Genomic DNA, 12,716 nt, shown 5'->3' with positions numbered 1-12,716 from the left:
TTGGTCCAAAGATTAGATGTAATCTCTCCTGCCATGCAACATAAGCACAGAGCGGCATCATTCCGTCTCTGTTGCTTCTCAGTCTATCCTAACTCTTGACGCACTCAAAATTCAAATACAATGGTCATCCACGTCAAGATTATGGCGTCCAAGTTATCTATGTCCAGGGTAATTTGCAGATTCTGGCACTCTTTGTTCTTTGGACTTAAGATGCCACATTTGTTACTGATCTATATCTCATCTGGAACAAACTGAATTCAGCACAACATTTGAAGCCATTTGGAAACAAACCTAATTGACAAATTGTCAGGACCATTTTCATTTTGCAATCAATATCGTCTAAGCAATTAAAATCGAATGACATCTTCCAAAATGTTTACCTTGTGGAAACTTTCTCTGGCACGGACACAATTCAGATTTTTCAAATGGCTGAATACTAATCAATTAAAAAATAATAATAAAAAATCGTTTACTAACCAGAAAGCAGCCAAAGTATCAACCAGCTACGTGACCAATGCATTTTAGGGTGTAAAGAACCTCAACTTTTAAATGCCGAAACTCCAGTATAGATGCAAATTCGGTTCAATTAATAATACCACAACAAGCAAGGACTCCTCCCATCAGAAATAGCTTTGAAACACTATTTCTTCGTTTGACTGATATACTTGGTAAGAACATAGCAGTCTGGTGGGGTAATGTTTGTATAGTAGTTCTGGATAGTGTCCGTGATTTCAAACCCAAATTTCTTGTAAAAATTTATGGCATCCTCGTTGTTTGTCTGCACATGCAAGTAAACCTCAGACATGTTTTGCTTGGAGCTGAGATCAAGAACATGGTTCAACAGCTTCGTACCTGCCAAATCCCACGATTAAGTTACTACATTTGTAAATAACAAAAAAATTGTCCAAATCATGTGGACAGGAGTTTTTTACACAAAGAGTGATACCAAAAGTATATAACGTCCTAACTACAAGTATGTGGATTTTTTCTTCTTGATTTCTCAATTTCCACAATTAGTATTTCCTTTTTCTTTCTCATTCAAAATGAACCGTTTTAAGACTTTTTTGGGTGGGGGTGCGCCAGGCCTGTGCAGTAGTGCAATGCATGGGCGACGCTGGCAGGCCCCAGCAGCAAGCTACTGCGGCGGCCTTCCCCCTTTAAAAATTAATTTAATATCTTGTGGCCCATTTGGACCTGGCATCAGATATTAAACTGATAAGAACAGACACTGCATAATTAGTATTTCATTTCACAGAACTTTGACTAATCAACCAGTAACGCTATTTTTTAACCGGTTGCAAAACTTCTGTCAAAAAAAAAAAAAACTGGTTGCAAAACTTAGTGTTAATATAACATCAGGATTGAATGATTTCAGCAAAAACTTTTCACATCCAAATGAAAGTGGGTACGGTTCATGGCCAGAGAGAATTTAAAGTTTTAGATGCCATATGAAGTATGTGGGTTTGTTCTTCATATTTGTTTCTTAAAATCCACAGCTAGTTTTTGTTTCAGTCTTCAGATGATCAACCAGCAACTCTACTGTTTTAACAGGTGGTATACCTGAAGCTCTTGTTCCCCAAAGATGGTATACCAATTTAGACTATGTTTTTTTTTTTTTTTTTTTAAGCACACTAACCAAAGAGAAAAATCAATAAGCAATTCTGTGGCTTCTCAAACAATCTCCATACAAAAGTTACATTAAAAGAGAGAGAGAGAGAGAGAGAGAGAGAGAGAGAGAGAGAGAGAGAGAGATAGGTTGCATGCTCACCAATGCCTAATCCACGATATGGTGCTAAGACACCCAATGTCATGATATAAACACGAACAGCCCCACCGTCCTTCTTCTCAAGCCGGCAAGCAATAGAACCAACACAGATATCGCTGTAGTATGCTGAGGAAAAAAAAGGAGTGACACCTTAGGATGACCAATACATTTATCAGTAAGGGCCACAAAAATAGAGTTTAAAGTTCAATCGTTGGTGTGCGAAACCGAAACATAGCTATGCATAAGATTTTTTGCAGCGTGCTTCACCGTACATAATTTCTCCATGCTTTTCTTCTTTTAGAAAAGTTGTGTTTTACTAGTGCCATGCACATTTATCTATATAGTATTCCTTATACACGATCCTATTGTTAAAAATCCATGTCACCAACCCTAATTAGTTGGGACTAAGGCTTCATCAAGTTGAGTTCAGTTGTGTTTTTCTTTGCACGCATTACACCCACGAAGGATCCATATAAAATTATATTCCACATACATCATATGCAATGTAAATAAATATGTGCTCAAAAACAAGTGGCACCATAAACTCTTTAATAAAAAAAAATGGCCGCATGAACCATTAAACAAAGAACAATAATAGTCTGTATTGGAAATGGAGACATGAGAACACAAATGTTGTGTAAGCAACCTTCATTCATTCATAGCAACAAATCTATGTCTCGGGAATTATTTGACGCTAAAAGTTGTGAATACAGGAGCCAGGAAAAGAGGTTACAGGAAAGTTGGACCCTGGGTTACCTTAAAGCAATGCTACTTCTGAATATCTTGCTACTGAAATATTATTTCCAGCATTGAATAAGTTCCAACGATAATCCATTGTCTAATAAAATTAGAATGGTCTTCATAATCATTTCCGTTCTCTTCCATAATAATGATTTACTATAGTGTATCAAGGAAGGTACATATAATGTAACACAATATTTTGCAAAACAAAGGTCCGCTGAAATTTAGGGCTGGGAATTCATAGGTGATCAGGAAGTATGAGATTCTCTGGTGAAAGTTGAGAAATAAATTGGCTGTCTCAATAATCACTGAAGATCTGTGTCACAGAATAATCAGCATAGTGCCTCCAATAAAAAGCACATACAATGTTAACACAATCTTTTACCAAGAAAAAAATGGGCATGAACAAATTGGTTTTGATTCTTTTATCTTCATTACTCTAACTCTCTCTGGGATTTGAGCATCTCAAAGAGGACATACAAGGGATTAATTTAAGCCTAAGGTCCAGACGTTCCAAATGCATCACATACAGACCTCAGAATCCATGTCTAAAACTACAAAAAAATAAAAATAAAATGATGCCGTGACCAAAAAAAAAAAAATTTCTCCACTGATAATACAGCCTTATGTTGTTAATACAAGCCATCAATGGCCTTGGCGATAAAATAACAAATTAAACAGATTCTCGTTACTCTGTCAAGGTACTTATTTCATAAGAAAAAACTAGAGCCTATCTTATTATCAACCTACTAATAAAAAAGTAGGGCCTCCCGGCTACCCCACAGCTTTTCGGCAGCATTGTCTGTTTTTTCAGTTATAGAAAACAGAGACCATTGACCCTTTTCCAAAAGTCCGATCTCGAAACCCAAAGCAGTCAGAGAATCCTTTCATAATGTACTGAAGAAGTACAAAAGGGTCCCAAAATAAATTACAACGTTCAAAGAATCCATAGCAGAAAACGGGAACAACAGTAACTATTATGAGCCTAACCAAATAAAACACATCATAGATTTCAAACAGGAAGCAAGGCTCAGTAATTATATTGAAATAATAAGAATTACCAAAGAATCCATAACAACCGCCACTGAGAACAATAGGAACCACTACGAGCCTAAACCAATAAAACCCATCGTATATGGACAGAAAAAGATAAACAAAAAAACAAGCCCCTGATAGATATCAGAGAATGGAACAAAAAAATCGTATTCCAGGACAAAAAATAATCAAAATGAAGAAAATCTGAAGAACACAGATGGGGTAATAAGCTAGAACCAGATGCCAAAAAAGACGAACCTAGCTTGGTGAACTCGCCCGAAGCAAGGGCATCGGCGTAGTACTTGTCATTGTAGCGGACAGGGAAGAGAACCGTGTTGAGCTTCTTCAGCTGCATCAAGTTCTTGTCCCTCACTCCGTCCAGCGATATTGGCACGGCACGCCCAGCTCCCATGTCTTTTTCTACAGAAATCTGTACTCTAGTTCTTTGCTTTTTTTGCGGCTCGGAGGAATTGTATTTGATACACGAAGGCTTTAGCAGAGAAACCGAGAGGTTGGGGCCAGAGGGAGACGGACGCGAAGTGGAGAATTGGGGGTTTTTGTAACAGAGACTTTTCCTCGGGGGTGATGACTTGATTCCCTCGGCCTAGTTACGTGTAGGTTCTGTTTCGTTGCGCGGAAATTCTGAGGGTCGTTGGGCCCCCGAGTTGGGTTAAGTTTTGGGTTTTCTAATTTCCAATTGCAAAAATGAGCCCAAATAGTTTATTGCATGGCTCAACTTTCTGATTTCAATCAACAGTATTATTCTTTTACGTCACCATCCAATGTCATATTATTAAAAAAATAATTTTTATTTTTATTTTTATACCAAGAATTTGATATCATATATTAAAGAAAATGAAATGATGATATTTAACATACTGTTTTATCTCTAATCAAATAAGAATATTGTAGTTTAAACAATGTTGTATTTGAGTGTTTGAATTTACTTAACTTAAATCATAGCTTGAAAAATTGTTTGATTCAATTCGATTTAGGTCATGTTTGGTTACACAGATAAAATGTTTTGAATAATAATAAATAAAATATTATTATAATTTAATTTTTTAATATTAATTTTATATTGAGATTTGAAAAGGTTAAATTATTTATTATATTTTATATAGGGATTTGAAAAAATTATAATGATAAATTAAGATCAGAAGATATAAAATTTTTTATTTTGATTAACCAAGCAGGGCCTTAGTCAATTCAATTTGAATATCGAAAATTATATCCATTTTAATGTATTTTTGTAGTCCCTCAAATAATCAATTTAAATTTATTATAATTGATTATTTAAGTAGATTCAATGTTGTATTAATTTTTTATGGATTGTGTATAAAAATGATTTTTTTCTATTATTCACAATTGTTCTAAAATATTATTATTATTATTCACAAATTATTTACTAACTTCTTATTACTATTTTATTACTATTAAAAAATTATTTCATTAATATTTACAAATGATTTGGAATACTCTTAGCATTCAAGCGAAACTTCTCATTTCAATCTCAAATCCAATTTGGATTTTTTCTTGTTAAATTGAAGAGGTGGAGTACGTGGAAGAAACGCTCTATAGCACTGTTTGTAATAATTCTTCAAGAGTAATATTGTGGATAAGTTTCAAATGTATAAATCTTATGCAAATCTTTTATTAAAAAAAATGACACCACAAAAATAAGAGTAAAATTTTTATATTTTTTATACTGAAATTCACTTTTTTAAAAAGAAAATTGTGAGAAATTTATACTTGTTTATATCATTATTTTTTAAAATAATAGAAATATTTTGGGACCCGAAGTAGTGTCTTGAATGTGTTTTTTTTACTTAATAATTAAGAAATTATTTTTTAGTGATGTTGTGAATTTTGTTAGTTTTAAAAAAATATTTAAAAATATAAAAGAAATATTTAAAATATTAAAATATTTTTAATTGATTCGCCACCACTCTTAAAATAAACAAATAATGGGGGTATTGTTACTTTACAATTTAGATTTTTTAGATTTTTTTTTTGGAGTGTTGCTTAAAACGTACATTAGTGAGTGTGAGTCAGTGACTGTGGGTAGGATCGAGACCGGGGACGGAAATAAAATCACAAAAATGCCTAATCAACGAGCGCGAGAAACATCAGAATTCAGATGAGCGAGAAGGAAAAACCGAAGGCAGTCGTGGTGGGAGGGAGCATAGCGGGTGTGGCATGCGCGCACTCGCTGATTACAGCTGGTTGGGAAGTTGTTGTGCTTGAGAAATCGAGCAGCACAACCAATACTCGGAGCCCGACTGGTGCTGGACTCGGACTCGACCCTCTGGCTCAGCGACTCGTTCAGTCCTGGCTTGGACGACCAGACCTTCTCCACAACTCCACCTTGCCCCTCACTGTCGATCTGGTTCAACCATACCAAATTCTTTCTCTCTATCTCTCTGGTTTTTTCGTTTCCAATTTGGTTTCGAATGTTATATTTCCCGCACCTTATGGATTTTTGTTCGTTCGAACAGAACCAAGCAACTGATAGCGAGAAGAAGGTCAGCTGGACGCTGGCAAGAGATGAGAATTTGAAGTTCAGAGCTGCACTGTGGGCTGATCTCCATGCCCTTCTTTACAATTTATTGCCCTCAAACATATTTTTCTGGGGTCACCTTTTCCTTTCGTTTTGTACTTCTGATGACAAGAAATGTGTTAAGATTAAGGCCAAGGTTCTACAGACCGATGAAATAATTGAAATAGCGGGGAATTTGCTGGTTGCAGCAGATGGGTGTCTCTCTTCTATTCGCCAGAATTTTCTTCCCGATTTTAAATTGAGGTTTGTGACTAAGAATAAACCAGAATTTGCATATTTACTTCTTTGTTTTTTTGCCATTGCGATTTGAAGTTATTCCTGAAATTTTCCTCGATAGGTATTCGGGTTATTGTGCATGGAGAGGAGTACTTGATTTCACAGGAAATGAGAATTCGGAAACCGTAACGGGGATCCGCAGGGCATACCCTGAACTGGGGAAATGCTTGTACTTCGACTTAGGTTCTTGCACTCACGGTGTGCTTTATGAGCTTCAGAACAGAAGGCTCAATTGGATTTGGTACGTCAACCAAGCCGAGCCCGAACTGCAGGTGATTGCTTACTCTCGCCCCATATATTACATCCTATTCTAAAACTTGTTGCAAATTTGCTTTTGAATTTACTGGTAAGAAATTGAGTGTTATGGATTATGTTGAAGTAAAGCACCGTCTAGACTTTAGAACGTTGCCTGTATGTTAGTGGCCTCGTAGGAATTAGAGGTATACGAGCTGAAAAAGTAAGGACGGTTAACATTCATTGGCAAGGCCATGTATACAGTTGGGTGCAGATAGGACACATGGTTTTAATAAGTTGTTAACATGGGCGTTCATCCCATGACGTAGCAGCTTGATAGCTAATAACCCTATAAATAAATAAGTTTGATCCATCATATCAAAAAAGGGAAGTATCTATTGATTTGGAACTTTCTGGTGCTGTCAAATAGAGCTGATAATTGTTCATTGTAAACAAAATATAGAGAAAATCAGTAACCATGCAAGTAAGCAGTGAGATGCTCCATAAGATGCATCAAGAAGCAGAGAAGGTTTGGGTTCCTGAGTTGGTAGGAGTCATGAAAGAAACAAAGGACCCCTTCTTAAATTTCATATATGATGCTGATCCCTTGGAACAAATCTTTTGGGACAATGTGGTTTTAGTTGGAGACGCGGCTCACCCAACCACTCCTCATGGCCTGAGAAGCACAAACATGTCAATATTGGATGCAGCAGTTTTGGGAAAATGCCTCGCTAAGTGGGGAACAGAAAATTTGCAGTCAGCTCTAAGAGAATATCAGTCAATTCGGCTTCCAGTCGTTTCCAAGCAAGTTCTGCATGCTAGGCGAATGGGCCGCATAAAACAAGGTTTGCTTCTTCCTGATCGCGAGCCTTTTGATCCAAAGACTGCTACATCAGAGGATTGTCAAGATCTACAACAGCAGAATATGCCCTTCTTTAACGATGTTCCCATGATACTAATGTGATATTTTTCTCTGTTTAGTTGCTCAAAAGTGGCGTATTCTCTGCCACTAAAAGAAGCTGAGTTATTTTCCTTGCAAGTTTTCACTCATCCTTTGTCATGTGAGCTTTAGTCATAGATTCTTACAATAACACTATTTATTGACCAAACAGAAAACCTTATTTTGGATTAACTACCATATCAGTTTATTCTGGTATGCTCCTATGCTCGGATGGAATACCTATCTGCACTGTCATCTGTTCATCACGAGGGCACCATCTTTTGTTAAATGCTTCAATGCTCTAAGTTGCTATGACTTGGTATTTCATGAACTGGTGGAGTTAATAGGTTACTTCATCTTGAAAATTTGTTGTGATAGACAGGCTTCAGTGCATAGATGTATATTTTTTTGTTTTGGTTTTAATTTCTTTTCTTCCTCCAGGAGATGAGAATTTGGAAACCAACACATTGACATTCTGGGAGTGTAATATGAGCTTGGGAAATGCTCCTCTACCCTGACTTTGATCTGCCCTCCCGGTGTACTTTACCGTCTTCTAAACAAAAGGCTCGGCTGGATTTTAGGTTATACCCCCAAACAACCAGAAACCTGTACCAAAAAATCATTTTAATCACCTCACTGGATTCTAATTCAATAAGTTTTTTAATCAAACCCTTAACTACAAATCATTTCTTTTTCCTTTAAATTTTAATAAGTTGTCAAAAAATAAATTTTCAAGGTATTTTTGTAAGATAAATAATGAACAAATCAAATTTGCCCGCTCCCCCAAATATTCTCTTTTAATAATTTTGCTCCTCCCCCCCCCCCCCCCCCCCCCCCCCAAACAACAAAAAAAAAAAAAAAAAAAAAACCCCCAAAAATAAAAAAGAAAGGAAGTGATTTTTCTGGTTCCGCGAGATTCCTCTTCCGTTTGTCTTTGGCGTATACGCTATCGAATGTGGGGCGCCATTGTACAACTTTATTGAAGAGCCAGCCAAAATAATGCTCTTTCTCCCCTCCTTCCTCAAGATGCATCTTTCTGGCCGAAAAGAGTAAATAATTTTGCATGTATATCAAGCCCATTAGTTTTATTTATTTATTCCAAGTAGAAAAGCCATCAACCCTACAAGATCTTTTGCTATTTATTTGTTCAAGTTGAAGACGACAATTAGACGGATTTGGAAAGCATTTTATATCATCTTATCATTATAATTTTTTTAAATTTTTATATAAAATATAATAATTAATTTAATTTTTTTAAATCTCAAAATAATAATAATATTAAAAAATAATATTTTGATAATATTTTATTTAATTTTCATCTTTTATCTAAAATCATATTTTCTTATCTTATTTCTTAATCCAAATCAATTTTTAGAGTCTGCTTGGAGTTTGGACTCAAATTATAAGTATTATTCTTTGTTCCCTCCGTACTAATTACTATTCATTAGACATAAACTAATATTTTTTTTTTTCAATTTTAATAGCAAATAATTTTACTTATTTTAAAAGAAAGCACAAAAAATGTTATCGACCTTAAACGACGCCGTTTGTAAAACACCGGAAAGCTCCAGCTGAAACGTATGCAAAAACATAAATACGTGCGATATCCATGTTCGTCCTCCGCCACAACATCTTTCTATCAGGGCGACGAACTACGAAGGATCAATTAGATTAGGATCTCCTAATCCAGTACAAAGAACCCTCGAAGCTCAACCAACACCAGATCGGACCGAGAAGAGAAAGAACCATGTCAGTCTCACCAGCAATGGCGGGAAGTCCGACCACTTGGGCCCACGCTCTCGTAAAGATCTCGCCATACACCTTCTCCGCCATCGGTATCGCCATCGCCATAGGCGTTTCCGTCCTCGGCGCCGCCTGGTACTACTACTCTTTCTGAATGCTTGTAATCTATGATTTTTCCCTTCAATTTCTGATTTCTGGAAAACTATCTCTAAATACTTGGATTTGTTAGGGGTATTTATATCACCGGAAGCAGTTTGATCGGTGCGGCAATCAAAGCTCCCCGTATTACTTCCAAGAATCTAATTAGGTAGCATGGTCGATGCCTTTCTCTTTTCATTTTAGTTTTTCGGAATAGTTGTGCTGTTCTCTGAATTGATAAATTTACCTTGCGATTGATTCAGAATACTTGGATGACTGTCTCTAGAGTTGAATGCAAGTTCATGGTTGTTTACAAAGTGGTGTTTTATTACTGGCTAACTATCTAGTAGATGTCCATTTCAGCTTTTAATTTTCGGTAAAATTTGATCTAAACTTGATTGTTATTAGTTGGGTAATTTTGGTATCTTTTATTGCAAGTTCTTTTACTCTCCTCTGATAAATTCAATCCCGATTTTCTTTCTTTATCAGTATAATTAGGACACCCTATTTGAAGCGTTCTATTTCCTTGGGCTTTCTTTCTGGTGCTTAGAGTAAAGTAAACTGGCCAAAACCGTAGTTGTCCCAGATTAATACTTTTTTATTGAACTTAGACGCATCGTATATATTTTCTTTTAAGCAGTTATTTTTGTATGTTTCCGAAAAATCCTTATTTTGTGGTGGATTCACTTTTCCAATCTGGCAATCTTCATAATAGAACCAACTGAAAAATTGGGAAATCCTCTGGGCAAGCATAATGAATGATCAAAGATGACATAGCAGAAAAATTAAGAAGATTTGGGATAGATACGATGAGAATGATGTTATCTGTCTTATCCACGGGTGGCTTAAAGTGTTTTCTTGGGGGTTTAGCATGCATGATAATCTTTAAGCCTAAGAGGTAGAGTGCCCCACGTCGTCGAAGTTATTGTTGCACGTTAAGTTTTAGTAAAGCTCTCTTAGTAATCCTTGTAATGTTTAATGGTTCCAGTTAAGACTTCTAAAGTAGAGATACTTATTGTATAACCCTCTGATGATGTCTCCAATATCTTCACTTGATCAGGTACTAAGTATTAATGGCTACAATTCTTTGGTTATTTCAGTGTTATCTTTTGTGAAGCTGTTGCTATATATGGCGTTATCGTGGCAATTATTCTACAAACAAAATTAGAAAGTGTTCCAGCATCACAGATTTATGCACCCGAGTCTCTTAGAGCAGGATATGCAATCTTCGCATCTGGGATTATTGTGGGCTTTGCAAACCTTGTCTGCGGGTTAATATCTCCTCTCTTTTACTCTTGCATTTTCCAATGGAATCCTCATAATTAACACATCTGGGGCTTCATCTTACATCCATTTCGATCCTTCTTTGAAAACAGGGTATGTGTGGGAATCATTGGTAGCAGTTGCGCGTTGTCTGATGCTCAAAACTCCACTCTTTTTGTGAAGATTCTTGTGATTGAAATCTTTGGTAGTGCACTTGGGTTATTTGGAGTGATTGTGGGAATTATTATGTCAGCTCAAGCATCATGGCCAGCAAAAACAGTGTAATTTTGCTGTTCTCAATGTTTGTGCATGGTAAACCGACTCTGTTTCGTGCTTTTAGTCGTTACTAACTGGGATATTAAAATTGGTGTGGAGATAGATTATCCCCTATTTCAATCTTGGTCTGTATTTTCTGTAGATGGATATGAAATTGACGGCATGTTAAAATTGGTCTTGAGCTACATGTGCCCTTGTTCCTTAGGCTGTATTCCAGCCAAATAAATAAATAAGAGTTCTTCGGCTGCATTTGCTTTCGTGTGAGGTTAAGGTTGCGTTTATTTCTCACTACCATTCCTTACTTTATCATTACTTTTCACGTACTTTTATTACTATTCATTACTTTTCATATACTTTTTATTACTATTTATTACTTTATTATTACTTTTCACATATTTTTTCCTACTATTTATAACTCTTTTCAACATTTCTCAACATCCAAATCTTAGAAGAGAAGCCTTTCCATTCCAACAAAGGTGATTCCCAGATTGTGACGGCTTCAATTTTTTGAAGGCATGAAATGAGATTGTGTGAATTTTTCTGTGCTAATTGCTAGAGGACCAAAAATGCTTCCATCGTTCCTTAATTTTATATATCTCTGCCTCTATGGCTCGCGTCTTTTGTCATCGTTTGGGCTTAGGTTGAGGGAAAATGGAGGATTAAACCACCCAAGTAACCCTACTCGTAAACAACCCTTTGAGTGCTAGGAAACTTGAACTGAAAATCTGGCAACTTCACGGATCATGTCAACCTCACTTTCGTCAAAAACAAAGCAAAAGGGTCATGTTTTTTGATACCCACACAAAAGGACTCTTCACCCCCACATATCTCACTAAAAAATTCCACTGAAAAACAAACCAAAACTCTGCCAGAGTCCACTAAAGATGGCCGAGATCAAATACATACATTTGCAAATGCACTGTGGTCAGCACCAAACCAATCCAACCCGGAACATGCTACCCCCTTATCGGTCCTGGACCGCCAGGTGGAGGAAGGCCACCTTATGAATCTATGATAGTATACCACTACAAATGGGTCATTGGGGGATACAAAGGTGGAAGTGAGAATCGAAAGGCTTGGAGAGTCTATCTCGAAAGTGCTTACGCATTTTCTGATCATGACTGGAAAAGGTCAATAAGGAATGACAAAGTGTAACGATGTTGAAGTGAGAATGGGGGAAGCAAAGGCCCAAGGGGAGCGTGAAGGATTGGCTACACTACTGCTGACCTGAAGACCTAGTAACAAGATTCTTAACCACAAGCCTTTACACTACCTTAATTGATCACAACAAATTATCCATTAAAAACTCCGCTCCATCCTCCTATGCTAGCTAAACACACAACTCTAATCCTGGCGTTTTCCGACCACATGGTCCAAGCCTACATGGACATGGCGCAGTCTATTGCAGCACCAAACAAGCCTAGACTGTCCCCCCGAGGCCTTAAGTGGGCTTTTTGGGGATTGTGTTAGCAAGGTTAAAGGTTTGAGAAATGAGCTAGTAAACATGTCTATTTATTTGGATCCTAGGAAAAGCTTTGGGCTTAGATATATAATTTTTTGATTCTCTTTTTGGGAATTGCATGGTTTATAACAAGGTCGATTCGGACAGTTTATAACAAGAATATGAGTTATCACAAGCTGTATGTTGGGCTGTAGGAGAGAAGTGGTGGCAAAAATGGACAGTAAGGGGATTCAAGCTGTAGGAGAGAAGCCATATGTAGGGCTTGAACGCAATGCTAGCCAAT

The 12,716-nt window shown here is 36.6% G+C and overlaps 3 protein-coding genes and 1 pseudogene across 4 annotated transcripts; 2 read left to right on the top strand and 2 right to left on the bottom strand.

The window, feature by feature from the left end:
* Positions 1-417: 417 nt before the first annotated feature.
* LOC122316958 (probable N-acetyltransferase san) lies at positions 418-4,143 on the bottom strand. The gene is made up of 3 exons (XM_043133828.1): positions 3,800-4,143; positions 1,769-1,891; positions 418-852 (listed from the first exon to the last, which is right to left on the bottom strand). The coding sequence occupies exons 1-3, from the start codon at positions 3,951-3,953 to the stop codon at positions 641-643; spliced, it is 489 nt and encodes a 162-aa protein (XP_042989762.1). The 5' UTR covers positions 3,954-4,143; the 3' UTR covers positions 418-640.
* On the bottom strand, positions 1,070-1,284 carry LOC122317661 (annotated as a pseudogene).
* A 1,456-nt stretch (positions 4,144-5,599) lies between the features above and the next one.
* On the top strand, positions 5,600-7,814 carry LOC122316957 (6-hydroxynicotinate 3-monooxygenase). Of its 2 annotated transcripts, none has more exons than XM_043133827.1 (4): positions 5,600-5,921; positions 6,040-6,344; positions 6,439-6,649; positions 7,075-7,814. In XM_043133827.1, the coding sequence occupies exons 1-4, from the start codon at positions 5,682-5,684 to the stop codon at positions 7,573-7,575; spliced, it is 1,257 nt and encodes a 418-aa protein (XP_042989761.1). In that variant the 5' UTR covers positions 5,600-5,681; the 3' UTR covers positions 7,576-7,814. The 2 variants fall into 2 exon arrangements, with proteins under 2 accessions (XP_042989761.1, XP_042989760.1); XM_043133826.1 differs by having other exon boundaries at positions 5,601-5,930.
* Positions 7,815-9,161: 1,347 nt separating this feature from the next.
* LOC122316956 (V-type proton ATPase subunit c''2-like) lies at positions 9,162-11,220 on the top strand. The gene is made up of 4 exons (XM_043133825.1): positions 9,162-9,429; positions 9,524-9,601; positions 10,533-10,703; positions 10,809-11,220. The coding sequence occupies exons 1-4, from the start codon at positions 9,299-9,301 to the stop codon at positions 10,978-10,980; spliced, it is 552 nt and encodes a 183-aa protein (XP_042989759.1). The 5' UTR covers positions 9,162-9,298; the 3' UTR covers positions 10,981-11,220.
* Positions 11,221-12,716: the final 1,496 nt, after the last annotated feature.

Source organism: Carya illinoinensis, chromosome 7, assembly GCF_018687715.1.
Source record: "Carya illinoinensis cultivar Pawnee chromosome 7, C.illinoinensisPawnee_v1, whole genome shotgun sequence".
Lineage (NCBI taxonomy): Eukaryota > Viridiplantae > Streptophyta > Magnoliopsida > Fagales > Juglandaceae > Carya > Carya illinoinensis.
This window is presented reverse-complemented; position numbering and strand designations above follow the sequence as displayed.